The 17509-nt window shown below is 41.4% G+C and overlaps 1 protein-coding gene across 1 annotated transcript in view; it reads left to right on the top strand.

Moving 5' to 3' along the window:
* HHLA1 (HHLA1 neighbor of OC90) overlaps positions 1-17509 on the top strand; it is a 44825-nt gene that overhangs the window by 16143 nt on the left and 11173 nt on the right. Inside the window, exons 8-14 of the mRNA XM_024251458.3 lie at positions 5523-5606; positions 7220-7276; positions 7382-7468; positions 9413-9661; positions 12496-12741; positions 13928-13996; positions 14342-14416. Of these exons, the coding sequence (XP_024107226.3) occupies positions 5523-5606; positions 7220-7276; positions 7382-7468; positions 9413-9661; positions 12496-12741; positions 13928-13996; positions 14342-14416 (867 nt within the window). The remainder of the gene's footprint in view (positions 1-5522; positions 5607-7219; positions 7277-7381; positions 7469-9412; positions 9662-12495; positions 12742-13927; positions 13997-14341; positions 14417-17509) is intronic.

Genomic DNA, 17509 nt, shown 5'->3' with positions numbered 1-17509 from the left:
TAAAACTTTAAAGTATTACGTGTTCCTTATTTTAGAGAATACGGAAAAATAAAAGTGACAATTTTTGCACCATTAATTCACCCATTCAGTAATTCTGTTTGAGCGTGCACTATCACCCATGCACTCTTCTAGGTGTGGGGAAAGCACACAGAGCAAAGTGAACACACCTCCTGCTCCCGTGGGACATAGATTCCTAGTGGGGAGCAGAGAGTAAATAAATGTACTGCAAGTACATGGTGTGTGGGCTGACAGCCTGACCACGGGAACCATGAAGCAGGGGAAAGCTGGAGGGAAAAGTCACGGTGGGGGATATTGCTGTGTGTAGGATGGTCAGGAAAGTCTTCTCCAAATGAGGTGAGGGTTGAGGGGCGACCTTCAGGATGTGAGGGGCCAGCTGTGTGGTTGTTCCTGGGGACAGTGGTCCAGACAAAGGCCTAAGCAGCAGCATGAGGACCAGAGAAGCCAGCATAGCTGCAGCAGGTTAGCCAGCACAGAGTTGTAGGAAATTAGCTCTGACTGGTGAGGGCAAAGTGGGGAGGGTGTTGCAGATCATATAGAAGTTTAAGGTCTACTGCAAGGATTCTAATTTTCACCCGGAATAAGAAGGAAGCCATTGTGATTGTCTGCACAGGGAAGGGACATGATCTGACATTTTAAAAGGATCCTTCTGGCTGCTTGTTAAATATGAGATTGTAAGGGAAGCAAGAACTAAAGGCAACCAAAGCCTCTTGTACTTTTCCCCAGTTAGTCTAATATTAATACTTTCCACCATATTACAAACTCTTCATAAACATTTGTAATGGCTATGTAACCAGTGAATGCAAGCATTCTCTTAGCCACTATGCTGTTCTTAGACTTTTAAGTGGATCTAGGTTTTTCTTAATATAAATAATTTTGCCTTGGACATCTTTGTGCATAAACTCTTCCCTGTTTCAGATTATTTCCCCCACAGAGTAGAATTTCTAAAACAAATATTGTGAAAATATTAAAGGAAAGAATTACTAATATTTAATGAGTACTATATGCGAGACGCTACAATGAGTACTTAATGTCTGTTATCTTATGTAATTTACCCTGTGAATCTCATCAACAAATACATTTGCGAGGAAAAAAAATCTTCATAATCATGCCTTTCTCACCATTTCATTAACCCCTGCTGAGGATAGAATTCTGTGCTGGGTGAGTCCCTATCCTGATTGTGTGAAAGATAAAAATAAGATTTAAAAAGTTACATCTGCCTGGAGAAAGTTTATAATTTTATTTCATGAGTCAAATCATATTTCCACACACTTACAACAATTATATGAAAAGAATGATCCATGGATAATTATGTACTGATAAAATTGCATGCTCTTCCTCTGGTAGGTCATAGCAACTTTCGCCAGGTTTGACAAGAAGTCACAGCGCTACCATAAGGGGCTGTACACGTAGGCCAACAACTTGCCATTGCTCAACGCCCTTGGGAAAGGTGTCTTTGTGGATGATCTTTAGATCTGGATCATTTTCTTTTTTTTTTTTTTTTTTTTTTTTTTTTTTTTTTATTTTTTTTTTTTTAAGTTTTTTTTTTTTTTCTTTTATTATTATTATTATTATCATTATTATACTTTAGGTTTTATGGTACATGTGCGCAATGTGCAGGTAAGTTACATATGTATACATGTGCCATGCTGGTGATCATTTTCTTTTTAATGTTTTCAACTCTGACCTATAGCCCTCCTTTGAGGGTATATTTGCATATTTTCCTTTTTTTCTTCCTAAATGAAACTGGCTTAAATTTTCTTGATTTTAAAAATAATATACTGTGATGTCAAGATGCTATGCAACATGGACAGCAAAACTAAGAAACCAGAAATAGCTGATCTCCCACCATCCACTGGTAGTCACTATTAACATGCTGATAAATGCTATCCAAGGCTGTCTACACTACCTATATAACCCACTCATCTCTCCAACCTGTCATCTAAGCTACTTATCTAACCTACCTATCTACCTATGTACCCCAGCTAATATCTACCCATCAGTGTAGACATCCTGCTCTACATATAGGAACCCATTCTCTGTATTATTTAGAATACAGGGTGGGCTACTATAACAAATGACTCCAAAATAGTCTAGTTTAAAGAAGGTAGAAGTTAATTGCTTTCATGTGTGATAATCTGGGCATGTAGACATGCCAGGACTGCTCTAATGGTTTGATGGTTTGGGGGCCCAGGCTCCTTTTAGCTTGTTGCTTTGCTTTTCATAAGGATCTGTGTTCTCATAGCCTAAGGTAGGTTGCCAGCATATTCACACTCCAGCTACAAAGAAGGGGAGAAAGGATTTGGAAGGTGTATTAGTCCATTCTCACATTGCTATAAAGAAATACCTGAAACTGGGTAATTTATAAAGAGAAGAGGTCTAATCAGCTCATGGTTCTGCAGGCTGTAAGGAAGCATGACTGCTTCTGCTCAGCTTCTGGGGAGGCCTCAGGAAACTTACAATCATGGCAGAGGGGAAGTAGAAGCAGGCAGATCTTACATGACTAGAGCAGGAGCAAGGGAGAACAAGGGGAAGGGTGTTTTAAACAACCAGATCTCACAATAACTCACTCACTATCATGAGAACAGCACCAAGGGCATGGTACTAACCCATTCATGAGAAGTCTGCCCCCATGATCCAATCACGTCCCACCGTGCCTCACCTCCAACATTGTGGATTACAATTTGACATGAGATTTGGGCAAGGACACAGATCCAAACCATCCCAGAAGGCATGCACATTCACTATGAACTCACAGCCTGGAAACCATTCACATTTCTCCCTCTTACATCCTATTTCCCAGAATTTAATCTCATGGCTACACTCACCCGCAAAGCAAGCTTGAAATTATAGTCGTTGCTTTAAACCACCATGTTCCCAATTAAAATTTGATACTCTCTTACTAAAGGAAGGTGGGAGAATCGATATTGAAAGACAACCATCAGTATCTTTCATTTTTTTCATGCAATTTTATAATCCACTCTCAAACTAACCCATATGTCTTAAAAAAACCATTTCATTCCAGTGAATGCAAGTATGCCTCATCCTTCACATGAATTCTTAGTATTCATTGAAAGAATGTACCATGATTTATTTAATTTGTCTCCTCTTGTTGGAAACTTGGCTAATTCCTCATATTTTTGCAATTATAAACAATGCTGTGATGAACACCTGTGTAAAATCACTTAGAGTACTTTCCCAATTACCTCTGCAGAATAAGGCCCTCAAAATAGAATTGTTGGCTGACAGGGAAACAATATTATAATGACTTGAATTGCTAAAATGTCTTCTAAAAGTCTTGCATACGTTCACAGTCTTACCAACAATGTTTGAATGCCTATGTTTTCCCACTCACATTTGCCAACACTGAGTGTTAAGAGACAGTCTTAAATCATTACCAAATGGATAGGTAAAAAGGGTTTTGTAATTCTACCTTCTATTCATGTATGAAGGTAGTCATGAATCATTCATTTTGATCATTGCTAGTAAATTAGATAATTCAAACTTTCATAAATGCAAAGAATATCTTTGAGTTAATAATAACTGGCTTTCTTCCAAGCCTAAAAACCAGATTGTGAAAACAGTTCTAAAGGGAGAATTGACAAAATGCATTGAGCAAGAGGTTTCATGAGTGGTGATAAGAATACTGGGAATAGCGGAAGCTTCAGCCCAAGGCAGACCTCAGCTAAAATCCAAGCTCTGCCACCTACTCTGGAACTTTGGACAAGTTACATCATCTTTCTGAGCCTTGGGCAAAACCTGGACTCCATGTTTTGTGTGTGGCTTCAAAGCCATGCTCATAGCTTCCATGCAAGATTAATAACAACTTCCAAGTTGCATTTTATTGGTCTGTTTATGAATCTTGCTTCCCCACTAACCTCAGCTTCTTCTGTATGTCTTACACAACTCTCCTAGTACCTAGTAAGTGTATGGCACACTGCAAATGCTCAATGAATATTTATTAGATAAATGGATTAATAAAGGAGAATTTTTAGAAGCAGAAAGAAAATATATGGAATAACTAAGAGACAATACCCTTCCTCAGTTTCCACAATTGACTAAAAACAGACTGGTCTAAAGAGACAGAGAAGGAGGCCGAGGCGGGTGGAGCACAAGATCAGGAGATCGAGACCATCCTGGCTAACACGGTGAAACCCTGCCTCTACTAAAAATACAAAAAAATTAGCCGGGCGTGTTGGCAGGCGCCTGTAGTCCCAGCTACTTGGGAGGCTGAGGTAGGAGAATGGCGTGAACCTGGGAGGCGGAACTTGCAGTGAGCTGAGATTGCGCCACTGCACTCCAGCCTGGGCAACAGAGTCAGACTTCGTCTCAAAAAAAAAAAAAAAGAGACAGAGAAAGAGGGTGCCCGTGTTTGCCTACCTTCTGCATATACAGGTGTCTATACCTGCATAGGTAAACTACATACTGCATAGGTGTTCTACCTCCAGGAGGTTAAAATGTGCCTGTGCGGATGTAGTAAGAGCACCTCGTGGCTTTGGTTCTTATATAGTACTGCCCATTATCTGTTGGTCTTGGCTACACATTCTACTAATTGTCACATAACATTTTCCTACCTCTCTTGGTTCTGTATTTTCAAGTTAGCTTGCTCCTGCCCAAACTCCTGATCCCATTAATGAGTGAAAGGGGCATTTACACAGCATGATGGGAGATCATCCACTGGACCCAAGAAGCTTCCTCTCTAGAAAATGACTGGGGCTCCTCAAACACATTCGCCTTGTTTAGAAGTCAAGAATTTGCTGGATTGTGGAAAGCCATAAATGAACAAAGAAGGAGATGACAGCCGTTTGACTAGAAGAATATTAGGAATTTTCACAGTCAATGGTGCCCACCATGTCAGGCAATGGCCCTGTTCAAACCCAGCTGAGAAAGAAAGTTCACAATGATTCTATAACCTGAAATGCTGAAAAAGTTATCTCAGACACCACTCCCCACCACCACCACCATCAGTTCCCTTAAAAAGGGGGCAGAAGGAAAGGTTCCTGGTGATAATTTTATAAAGTGTCTTGTCTTGTCTCTATTGTTCATAGTTTATAACCGACCGCTAAATTCCACATTGCATTTTCATTTTCCAACCCCCAAGTCTGTAAATTTACATTACATGTCTGTGGGGCTGCTTCCTATCAGATGGAGTTGGTATTCTAAAAACAATTAGATGAAACAATGAGGAAAATCCGCCAGAAAGACCATTATTCGACAATGTGGCCTTTCATAGCTCTTAGATATTAGCAGAGAAGGGGTTGGGAGAGAGGATGATAGAAGAAGAAAGAGGATTTTAATAGTGGATCCAAAGTTTCCTTCCGGCCTGAAATCAAGACTTTTAGTTTTTTAGAATTAGTAGTATTTCTCTGTATCATTGTTGATATTCCTCAATACACTAAACTAAATCAAACTTGTAAAATCTACTCTGAAAAATCCAAATACGGTATACTTTTCTCCTTTTGTCTCTGAAGCAGAAATTTAAACCTCCTAAATTTGTCTTGCAGATTTTACAGCTCTACTGGTAGATATCATTGGCAATTCTACCAGCTACCTCACAGAGATTTTTAAGTCAACCTCCATCCTCTCAGGTGTGTTCATCTTGAAAACGCTTTGGCAACTTTGAGGTTTAGCATCTGTTGTGGTAGATAATCAAGCATATTATGTTCCTCACCCCAACCCCTGCCATAGGCCAGGCTGCCAGAAACCTTCATGTAATCTTTATTTAGATAATCAGTGTGGTCCAGTTTCCACACCAGTAAATACACCAATATTTAAGTCTTCATATTTCTGGGATCCAGAAAGTTGGAGGAAGAATCCAAAGCTCAAAAGTTAAAGGAATGTGGACAGACTCAAGAAAACATCTTCTGGTGGGTAGATATACCCCCATTTTAAGGAGGACAAAACTGAGATCCAGAGAGGTTGAATATTTTGCTTAAGTTTGGTGCCAGAATTCAGGTTTAAATCTGTACGGAGCCTAAGCCCATGTTTGGAGTACAGTTAAGAATGATACACCTCATTTATAAGGTGGTTTCATGTAATCCCCAGGAAAATCACATTTGCTTAGGGACCCACTTTGAAAAGCAAGGATCTATTCAACAGTCCAACAATTGGTCTCAGCAGAAAGATGGTGTGATGCACTGTGGAGCAGCTACTGTTTTAAAAGCAGGAGGGAGAAAGAGAAACAGTAATAGCTATCATTAGGTGTCAGATAATCTTGTAAGGGCTTTCCATGTATTCTCTCATTGGATCCTCACTACAACCTTTTGGGGCAGCTACTATATTTATCCCTACTTGACAGGTAAGGAAACTGTCACAGAGGGGTTAAGTAAATTGCTCAAAATCACTCTGCAGAAGCAGAATTCTAAACCAGGTAATCTGGCTCTTAGCCTGTGCTCTTATGTCACTATCCTAATATACATAATAATAGTAATACATTAATAATAACAATAATGATTACTCTAGCTACTGTGCTCTTCTATCTGCTGGGCACTATACCTAGTGCATCACTCCCATTATCTCCTTGGATTTTCCTGTAATCCTATGAGAGACATGCAACCCCATGTCCACAGTTCTTTAGGCAGCATCGTCAGGGAAAAAGATGTTTAGGAATTCAGAAGTTTTCAGGCTTTGAAGATCTAATATAGTGTGCACATCATACCTGATGTAACTTCTCCAACAGCATCCAGAGAAACCCAGTGTAATCAAACACGTTAATAGTAATTTGACAAAATGTTCAGCTCTTTACACTAAGTAGGATAGATAAAAACTATCATAGCCTCACATTTTTCAAATTTGGGTACCAAGCTCACACAAGACATGTTGTCTTACAGAGATTTGGGCATTTGAGAATTACAAATAATGGATTGTGGGATTTGAATTTTCACCATTTTATAAAGGGGCAAACTGAGTCCTGAAGAGGTCAAGCAGTTCATTCATGTTTGCCTAGCTAGTAAGTGGCAGAGCTGATGTAACCATGGAAGCTGACCTCAGAGACTCTGCCTTAGCCACTACACCATCCCCCAAACCCAGCCAAATAAAATAAAGAAATTGGAAAATGAGGACTGCCTTAAGAGTAAAGAGTCAGGCTTATTTTCCTATATTATCCTAAGTTAGGTACTTTCAACTTAATTTTCATTTCAATCAAAGACTTACAGCTTCAGACCCATGGCTAAGTCTTATCGTATACTGGTTTGTCTTACAGTGAGTCAAAGCAATGAATCAGATTGCATCTTCATCTGTGTGATGACAGGAAAGTCAGGTAAACCACTAGACACTCTTTGACAAGCTCTCTGGGCTGAGAAATAGACACAACTGTCCAGCAGATGAAACCCAAGATCTGATCCTGTTGGTGTGATTTTTGCAGGAAGGAATCTTTCTGACTTCTGGGAGATAGAGGAAAAATACCCCATTATCAATTACACATTTACCAGCGGCTTGTCTGGTGTTCTGGGTGAGTACCAACCTCCCAAACTCCTCCCATAGACCCTCCAGACCAGGGTCCCACCTGGCACAGTAACAACTGAAAGCTGCCCTCAGGTGTTGTGTTTAGCTATACTGTGTTAAAAATCAGAGAACTTCACCATTTTAAAAAAATGAATTTCTGGATTCTCTTGCAAAAAGTCTGGCAATTCTAGATCTTCCCCCCAACACATGGCAATAAGCAACTGGAGCTGAGTAGCTGCCACTCTCATTCCCCCACTAGGAAGGGCACATTTTCCCTCTTTTCCATAGTCCTCTCTGCCCCCTATTGCCTTCCACTTTTTTTCTCATATTAACTACTTGGGTTTTGTAGATATTTGAATTGGTGACCCTGTGCTGGAGACCTGGCCAGTCTGTAATACCCAGTCCCTACCTAACCATGGCCCACCCTCATGCCCCTCTGTGCCACAATGGTCATGCTGTTGTCTCCATCTGGAACTCCTTCCCTACTTTTCTATATTTCAGAACCCTATTTGCCTATCAACTGCCAGCTTAGACACTACCTCCTCTTTTTTAAATATCCCCCAATCAAAGTCAGTCTTCGTCTTCTACGGTCCCAAAACACAGCACTTGTATGTCATTTGGACTCTACGTTACTCCAGGTTGCAACACAGTTGACATTTCTATGTGTATCTCCTCAATGAAAGGAACTATAAGGTAGAATAAGTAGTTTCCTTCAGCCTCACAGCCTGCCTTCCCCTTGGTGCCTTGCACATAGTAGGCTCTTCATCACTTTTTCTTGAAGTGCAATGAAGGATACAATAAATCTGCAACTCCGCTTCAGGGGTTACTTTGCTTTATATTTATTGTAGGGCATCTTTTGATTATGCTGTAGAAGGAACCTCAGTTTGTGTGGGACAAGGCTACTTGATAAGATGAAATGGGCAGTTGGTAGATTGCCTTCACCTGCCCAATTCTCAGGACAGATCTTAGGGTTGAATCAATCTCATTTATTTGGAGAGTCTTTCCATGACGTTCCCATCCCCCCCCCACCACACACACACATACACACACACACACACACACACTGGTCTCAATTAATTCTCCCACTTTGTGCTCCTTCAACAAGAACAAATGCTTAGGAAGAGAGAACATATTTACAAGCTGTTGCTAAAGTTGATGTGCCTGAAAGCAAATACCCTGGCTGAGTGATAGTTTGGCTGGATGCACTTAGCCCCATGTCTGGTTGATCTGGGAGCAAGGCTCAGGCTGGTGTTGCACGCAGGGTGTTAATGGGCCCAGAAGTAGGGCAGAGAGAGGAAATGAGGCTGCAAGGTCACTCCTGCAATTAGACAGTTCGCATTCTACGTGCATTCAGGGGAGGTGAGGGCCAAAATCCAACACAGGCTCTGCCCACCAGACTATAGGCCAGTCTTTGTCTTCCCAGAGGAAGGGACTCTATGGGCTAATAGGAGCCTGTCATCCTCATATCCACTGCTGCCACCACTTGAGCCTTCCCTAGGGAAGGTATAAAGTGCAACTAATACCTGAGCCCACTTCCTTCTTTTCTTCATGGAGCAACCAAGGATGCTGGGTAGATTTCCCTCTGAATTAAGCCCTCCTGCTTAATAGGCTCTACGGAAGCCTATTTTTCAAGCTGTTTCTGTCTGGAAGCTTCTGATTACCCCAAATTTCACTTTTGGTTTTTAGTTGTAGCCACAAGGCATATGGAGGAGACTAATTCCTCTTCCAGGGACATGTAGCAGAGTCCTGGAGTGGCTGAGGGCTGGAGGTGGAAGAAAGGCTCTGAAAGTGGTCAGGATCTGTTCAGGAAACATAGCAAATGCCTGATACTTTTAATTAGAGAAAGGTTTGAATCTCCACATTCAGTATATTTGCAGTCCAGTGACCTTTCAGTTTTTTTATGCCTGAAGTGTCAAGCATGTTAACGCTACCATTGACTGCCTCCCTGAAGGTGCAGCTACCAGGGGAACTGCCAGGACTTCAAAGCCCACAACCAAAAGCCAGAAAACACTACCAAGTACAAGCTCCCAACACTGGACCCAGAGCACACCCTGGGCATCTGCTCTGAGATCCTCTCCCTGGACAGAGACAGCTGCTCCTTCAGAAACAGAGGAGACCCTGAACACAGGCAGGCCTCCTGAGCTTCCTGCCAGGGCCACGGCCACATGGGTCAGTGCCTCCCACACTCTCCCAGACTTGGGTAAGATGCATTCTCACCCTTTCCTCCCCTTTGCTATGTCTCGCTCCTGTTCCCTCTAGGCTCACATATATAAGCAAAATCCTTACCTTAATCCCTTCTCCACCAACTGAAGTTACGCTTCAGCTTACTTAAATAACAGATCTATATGAGCCAGTATGGGTTCTACAAGATCAAGCAAAGGCAGAAAATGCCATTGACATAATGTATTTCTAATATGTATTTTGATGACTTTTTATTCTGAAATAGTTTAAGACTCACAAAGAGTTGCAAAAATAATATAGAGAGTTCCCCGGTACCCTTCACCCAGCCTCCTTCAACGCTAATGTCTTACATAATCACAGTACATTGTGGCAAAAGTATTTATATTTCGGCAAAGCATTTAGTGATACCACTCCTGAAATTCACATGAAATGGTGAAGCGAAGTCAATATTTTATGTCATGGTTAGGTCAGTCTGTAGCTGGTTTGATAATGATGCCAAGAATATGTTAATGACTTGACACCAGTGGGAAAGCTGCCGCCAATGACCTGCAGGAGGCTCCTGCCTCCCCAGCATCTTGCGTACATGATCAGCAGTGTCATCACTAAAGACACAAAAGGCATGCTTATCTTATTTTTCCTATTTGGAAATAATATAAAATGGAGGTAGCTCATTAGGGATAGCATTAGGAGATATACCTAATGTTAAATGAAGAGTTAATGGGTGCAGCACACCAACATGGCACATGCATACATATGTAACAAACCTGCACGTTGTGCACATGTAACCTAAAACTTAAAGTATAATAAAAAAAATAAAGTGCAGAAAAAACAAACAAACAAACAAAAGAGTCAATATTTTCTCAGTGGGTTCCAACAATGGACCCACTGAGACAATATTGTCATCAGAATTCATTCATTCAGTCATCAGAATTCATTCATTTATTTACTCATCAAAACATATTTCCTTCCAGACATGAGGCTAGCTGTTAAAAACACAGCTCTATAAATGTTCGCTCTCTTTCCTGAGCTCTCAGACCTAGGAGAGAGCCCAGGCAAGTAAACCAATAGTTATGATCCAGCCTACAAAGAACTATTGTACACAGAAAGCACAGAGAGGGCTCCTACCCCGGCATAGAGGAGACACAGGCTTCCCCAAGAGATAAGAATTGATAGGTGTCAGCAGGCAAGGAAACAAGGATGACTGGGTGGTGTAGAGGAAAATAAATCAACTCCATCAAATAGAAAAACATATTTACTGCAGAAAATTAGCACAATAGCTGGCATAATGACAATTATACAAAATCACAAAACTTTCCAGGGCAATATGACAAAACGATGTGATTTCTAATCACAAGAAAAAATCATAAAATGCCTATCTATAATCCTACAAGGAGAAGTGCTGGTTTTATACAAAGAAAACCACAAAATTTTAATGAGAGTAATAAAGGCATATTTAAATAAATGAAGAAATACACTATGTTTTGGTTGAGAAATCTGAGTATTTTAAAGAAAGCAACTGTTCCCAACTTAAGTTATAAATGTAAAATCCTTCAATAGAATTCATTTTTGTAAAACCTGAAAAAACTGACTTTAATTTCTACTATGGTAATAAACAGGTAAGAACATCCAACAATTTTTTAAAAGGCCAAGGAGAGAAGATCCTTCCTTCCTTCCTTCCTTCCTTCCTTCCTTCCTTCTCTTCCTTCCCTTCTTTCCCCTCCTTCCCTTCTTTCCCTTCCTTCCCTTCTTTCCCTTCCTTCCCTTCCTTCCCTCCCTTCCTTCCTTCCCTTCCCTTCCCTTTGCTTTCTTTCTTTCTTTCTTTCTTTCCTTTCTCTCCTTTCTTTCTTTCTTTCTTTCTTACCTCTCCTTTCTTTCTTTCTTTCTTTCTTTCCTTTCTTTCTCTTTCCTTTCTTTCTTTCCTTTCTTTCTTTCTTTCCTTCCTTCCTTTCTTCCTTCTTTCTTTCTTTCTTTCTTTCTTTCTTTCTTTCTTTCTTTCTTTCTTTCTTTCTTTCTTTCTTTCTTTCTTTCTTTCTTTCTTTCTTTTCTTTCTCTCTCTGTCTCTCTCCCCCGCCCCCCCCTTGCTCTGTTGCCCAGGCTGGAGTGCAGTGGCTCGATCTCTGCTCACTGCAGCCTCTTCTATCCAGGTTCAAGCGATTCTCCTGCCTTAGCCTCCCAAGTAGCTGAGATTACAGGCATCTGCCACCATGCCCAGTTAACTTTTTTGTATTTTTAGTAGAGACAGTGTTTCACCATGTTTGCCAGGCTGGTCTCGAACTCCTGACCTCAAGTGATCTGCCTGCTTCTGCCTCCCAAAGTGCTGAAATTCCAGGCATGAGCCAAGGATTTGTCTTAACTAATAAAAATCCTGTGATGTTGGAGGGCAGGTGTTATTATTAATACTGGTATCCTCATTTTCATGAGGAAGCTAAAAGGAGTTAAGCAATTTGCCCCAAAGTTCACACCATGGAAGAGACAGAGGCACAACTAATCTGTTTGCATCTCCTCACCTCAGACCCCACAATCTTTTCACTATGTCACATGATTAGAAATGTATTAAATAAATTTGAGAGATAGCTAACTGACCCCCAAACACACATGCCTGGGGGTCCTAGAGATTTAGAGGTTGTGTGTGTGTTTGTGTGTGTGTGTGTGTTTATTGGTGCTTAGGAAAACAGTGCTTACTTTGGTCCATTTATTTCAGTTCAGAATAAAGTTTAAGCCCCTGGATTATCTATATTACACGTGCACATTGCATTTGCCCTTTGATAACATTTCAATGACTCAGCAATTTCATATCTGAATCGAAGTGGTCAAGCATGTCAGTACCCTGTTACTGTCACTTTGAATGTGCAGCTACCAGGAGGGTGGCCAGAACTCAGTGGGTGACCGCTGACAGACAGACGTGGGCTTCCATATCGTCCGTGCCCTGGGCTCAGACCATCAGTGAGAAAAAACCTGGAGGGTCTCCCTGGGAAACTCGTTCTTCCCCACCGACTACTGCAGGGACTGAGGAAGCCATGAACACTACAAGCCTTTTGGCACCTGCTGCTGGGATAATGGCCACACCTGGCAGCCCATCCCAGGCCAGCCCTACCTCGGGTAAGAGAGGGTGCTCACTTCTACCTCTCCTGTTTTAAATTAAACTTAGCATTGTCTGTTTTGATAACCTTTCTAAATTTTTGGAATATAACACACACACAGAAAACTAAGAAAACATAAGCAATATAATTAATTATCATGAAGCAAACTCTTCCTTCTCCTTTCCTTTGCCCTACCCCTTTCTTCCCATCTGTAGATGAATGAAAGCTCCTTCTTTCATTCCCCAGTTCCTCTCTCTTTTATGTAATCCCACTCCCCAATTTCTTCTCTTTTTCCCTGTTTCATTGTCCATTAACAAGCAGTATGACAACTGCGATGGATGGACCAGGGCCTGAAGTTCCAGGCATGAGCCCTGCCTGCTGCTCAGCCTCACCTCGCCCCTCCACCTTCCTCCTGTAGACTCCAGCCACAGCACACTGCTTACTGCCCACATCTCCTGATCTTTATATATGCACTTTGCTGTGCCTGCAAAGCCCACTCTCCTCCAGAACTGCTGTGCTGCTTGACTTAGAGTAGATGTCACCTGACCCAGCTGAACTGGGTGTCCATCGCCTGTGCCTCGGCTGTTTCTCAGCCTCACCTCTTTCCTTCCACTTATCCATATGAGGGAACTTGCCTGCTTGAGCTTCTCTCTCACTCATCTCCTACAAGGAGACTGTATTGCTGGTTTTGCCAGAGGCCAGAATCTTAACAGCAAGGATCAAGTCCTGAAGCGACCCTTAAATTAAGGCTTCATGAACATGATAAAAAAATTGTTGAACTGAGCCCATACTCTCTCGTGAATATGACAGGCAATTTATCGGGGGTGGGATGGATCAAGGTGTACACTAAGACTCAGATGAATGAGAAGCAACTCATTTTTTCTTTGCCCAGGAGCACCCACATTGGACATTTCCTGTACAACACCATCGCTCTCCCGTGCAGGGTCACCATAACTTACCAATGTTAGCTGGTTTCCAATGGCACCCATCACACTGTATCACAGTCAAGATGGGATTTTCCCATTTCCTTTTTCACACTCCATTGTGGGTTTTATTTCTTACTCATCTCTGCTTCTTAAAGCCCTGCCTGGTTCCTGGCTTAACCAACATTGGTTGGATAGGGCAAGATTGGTGGCCCTGGTCCTTTTCTCACTCAGGGCCCCCTAGAAGAGATGCAGGCTCACCTCTCTCTCATCTCCTCCCAGGAGCATTCACCCATGGCACACAGACTCCAAGTCCAACCAAGGCAACAGCCCCCAGAGATCCACAAACAGGTGAGAAACTCAGTACAGAAGTGGGGGTTTGGGGGTGGGGCATGAGAGGGATGGGAAGCTTGGGGACAAGGGCGTGGTGGGATGGGGTACCGGTAAGCAATCTAAGCAGGTTACTCTGCTTTATTGTTTCCTGCAGGAAAAGAGTCAGAAGAACTGGTTTATAAGCCTTGCCATGCTGCTAAATTGCTGTGTGGTCTTGCACAAATCGCTTCCCCTTTTTTGGCTATCATTTCCCTATAGAGTTCAAGAATGATTTATCTTTAAGATGTTATAAATTTCTTGCTGTGTGTATCACCCAAGGTAATTCCATTCTGACTTCTGGAAGGCCATTCTTGCCCTTTGCAGGTGATCTCTCTGCAGAGTGGCCATTCACCCCTGATGAAGAGCCAGTCCTGGTCCCAAGACCCCATCAAGTTTCAAGTAAGTACCAGTGCCCAGTCATTACTATTGCTTGTGTTTATTTTGAACAAGGTCATGTAGTAGAATAAAGAGAGGTTTGTTCAGTAAATTTAGAAAATCAGACTCATGGGATTCAAATCTTAGCTCAGCCATTTACTGGTGAGGTGGCCTCCAGTACTCAACTTCCAGGATTCAGTTCCCTCAACTGTAAAGCAAGAATACTTGCAATTTTTGTGGGCACTAAAAGTGCCTGTTTTTTTTTCTTTCCCACAAGGTTTTGTATTAAGTAAGATAATGTTTGTGGAAGTGGTTTGGAAGTATAGAGCTCTGTAGAATTTAATTCAATCAGCTTTTATCGAGTGAATGTCTATTGGGTAGCATGCTGGGCACTTTGCAAATAGAAGCTGCTCTTGTAATGAGCAGGGTTGATGGCAGTGAAGGAGGAAGGAATAAAAAAGATGATTCCAAAATGCAACCTCATTTGCTGGGTGTGATGTCCTGTTGTTCTGTGTTAAGGGATACCTACCCTTTCCATCCCTGCACAGCATGATCTAGAAGAAGACCATTTCCTGAGTTTGTAGCTCTGTTTTCAGAACTCCTGACAGAGGCTGAGGACTTGAGTTGCTGTGGTTTTTGCTGCATTTTTCCAGCTTTTGGACATCTCACTCTCCTCTTTTCTGTTGAGCCAGATTCCATAAGAAAGAAATGGATACAAAGTGAGTGCTTCAAAGCTGCTTGAATTCTCAGGCTCCTCCCACTCCTGAATACCTTTGTACACCAGCTCCTGAACCATCCAGTCATATGTCAACAGGGCATTATTAAACTGCTGGACTCTGCCCCATCTCCTTTTTCATGTCACCTTAGATCTGCCCCGGCCTTACTCTCAGCCTGCAGTGAATAGTGAATGAACCTTTCAGACACAAAGATGTGATTATGCTACTAAGGAAATTATATCCCTTTTCTCCCAGGAGTTCTAAAGAAACACAGTGGTGCAGATGGAGGCTGTTGTGAGATCGAGTTTTAGAAAACAGGTTGACTATGTCTATATCTATGTCTATATTGGTGTCTATATGCATATCTATATCTATATCTGTATCTATATCCATGTATCTATAGCTATCTGTATAACTATATCTGTCTCTCTTGTTAGCTCTATCTACTTATCTAATACGTATTTACCATATCTATCTATTTATTAACCTACCCACTCATCTGTCATCTACGTAATAGATATTTATCCAAGCCATCTATCTATCCATCCTTCAATTAACCCACCTATCCATCCATACCTATTTATCTTTCTATCTGGTTATCTTTCTTTCTTAACTTCCATATCGTAGATATTTGCCTATCCATCTGTCATCTACCTATCTACCTATGTAATGAAAAACATAATTGTAAATTAAAGGGGTTCTGGCATTTCTCGGTAACTTATTCTGCTCATCCAAAAAAAAATCATGCCACAAAGTATTTAGCATCCACTCATTCATCCATTTAATAAATATTTATTGAGCTCCTACTGTACTGCCAGGTACTATGCTAGGCCTATTTTTACTTTCTCTTCACAATAATTCTGCAGGAGAGGTAATATCTCATTAAGGAATTATGGTGAGTTCTACATACAAAAGGAGACTCCATTTTGACACCAGATCTAATTTCAAAGCTCGTGCTTGTTCCACACCTCTGTGTCACCTTTCCCAAGATATGCAATATGTGAAAACAAAAAGCTGCAATTGAAAAAAAAAGAGTGGCTAGATTCTTAAGAGAAGCAGAAACTGCTATGTATATCCAGAGAGGAAGAGATTACCATCAGGTGAGGGGATGGTTCAAGAGTTTGTTGATTGAGAATGTGGCATCTGAACAAGGTGCATTCTAAGCAAAGGCATAGCTTAAGCAAAGGCACTATACCTTAAAAGGACGGATGTTGAAGGTGCTGAAGGTGAGGATAGTGTGGAATGAGGCTAGAGAGGTAGCCAAGAGTGAGATTAACAGTACTTTGTCACCATGTCAAGGAGTGTAAACTTCTGAGGCAACTGGGAGTAATGTGATCAGATTTGTGTTACAGAAAGGTTTCTCTGACTGCAGAATGGGGAGGAGCGGGAGAAGCTGGAAGCAGGGAAACTTGCGAGGCGACTGTTATGCTAATGATGACCAGTGGTGATGGTGACTGGAAAGTGGAGGTGACTGTTTGGATGGGAGACTTGGGTGATATTTAGGAGGTAGAACCAAGAGGATGCGGTGATGGTGGAGTGAGCACAGGAGGGAACCGAAAATCATGCCCAAGTTTGAGCAACTAAGTGAATATCCCAAGTGTCATTTTCTGAGTTAGAGAAGGATGGATGGGGTGGGTTGGGGCAAGGGACATGGAAATCAAGCCTTGGGAATGTTAATTATGTTCAAGTAGTGAAGTGTGATGGTTATGAGCATGGGCTTCAGAGTCAGATCTTGCTGGAGTTACTCCCTGTTGCATAACTGATACAACTGCAGAATTACTCAGACCCTCTGTGTCCTCTTCTGTATACTTCTGATGTCTACTTCACAAGATTTATGAGAATTAGGTAAAATAATGTATGCAAAGATCTTAGGAGAGTGCCTGATATGTAGAAACTGCTCAATAATTGATAGAGAAAAAGTCGTGGCACATTGATGGAAACTGGTCAATGTTCTGGAGAGTTTATGTTCTAGTTAACTCAGAATAAAGTATTTTCTTTCTACCTTCTTAAAAAGTCTTCTGCTAAGATTATGAGCCCCTTCTCCACTTAAATAAATATATTACTGGCCAGATGTGGTGGCTTACACCTGTAATTCCAGCAGTTTGGGAGGCTGAGGTGGGAGAATTACTTGAGCCCAGGAGTTTCAGACCAGCCTGGGCAACATAGCAAGGCCCCATCTCTACAAGAAATAAAAAATAAAAATAAGTAATTACTGCTAAATTATAATTTTGAAAGATGTTCAAACATGACAGAATAATATTAAATGAACACATGTCAACATGTCAAAGATATTATTGAACTCATTAAGTAATGAGGAAACCAGAAGGATGTGAAGATTTCTTCAATGGGGAATTTGAAGGGAAAAGATTTATGTAGTCAGTCAAAGAAATTCTCAAATGAA

The sequence above is a fragment of the Pongo abelii genome, chromosome 7 (genome assembly GCF_028885655.2).
Source record: "Pongo abelii isolate AG06213 chromosome 7, NHGRI_mPonAbe1-v2.0_pri, whole genome shotgun sequence".
Classification (NCBI taxonomy): Eukaryota; Metazoa; Chordata; class Mammalia; order Primates; family Hominidae; genus Pongo; species Pongo abelii.
Note: the sequence above shows the minus strand (reverse complement) of the source record. Positions and strands in the feature narration are given on the sequence as shown.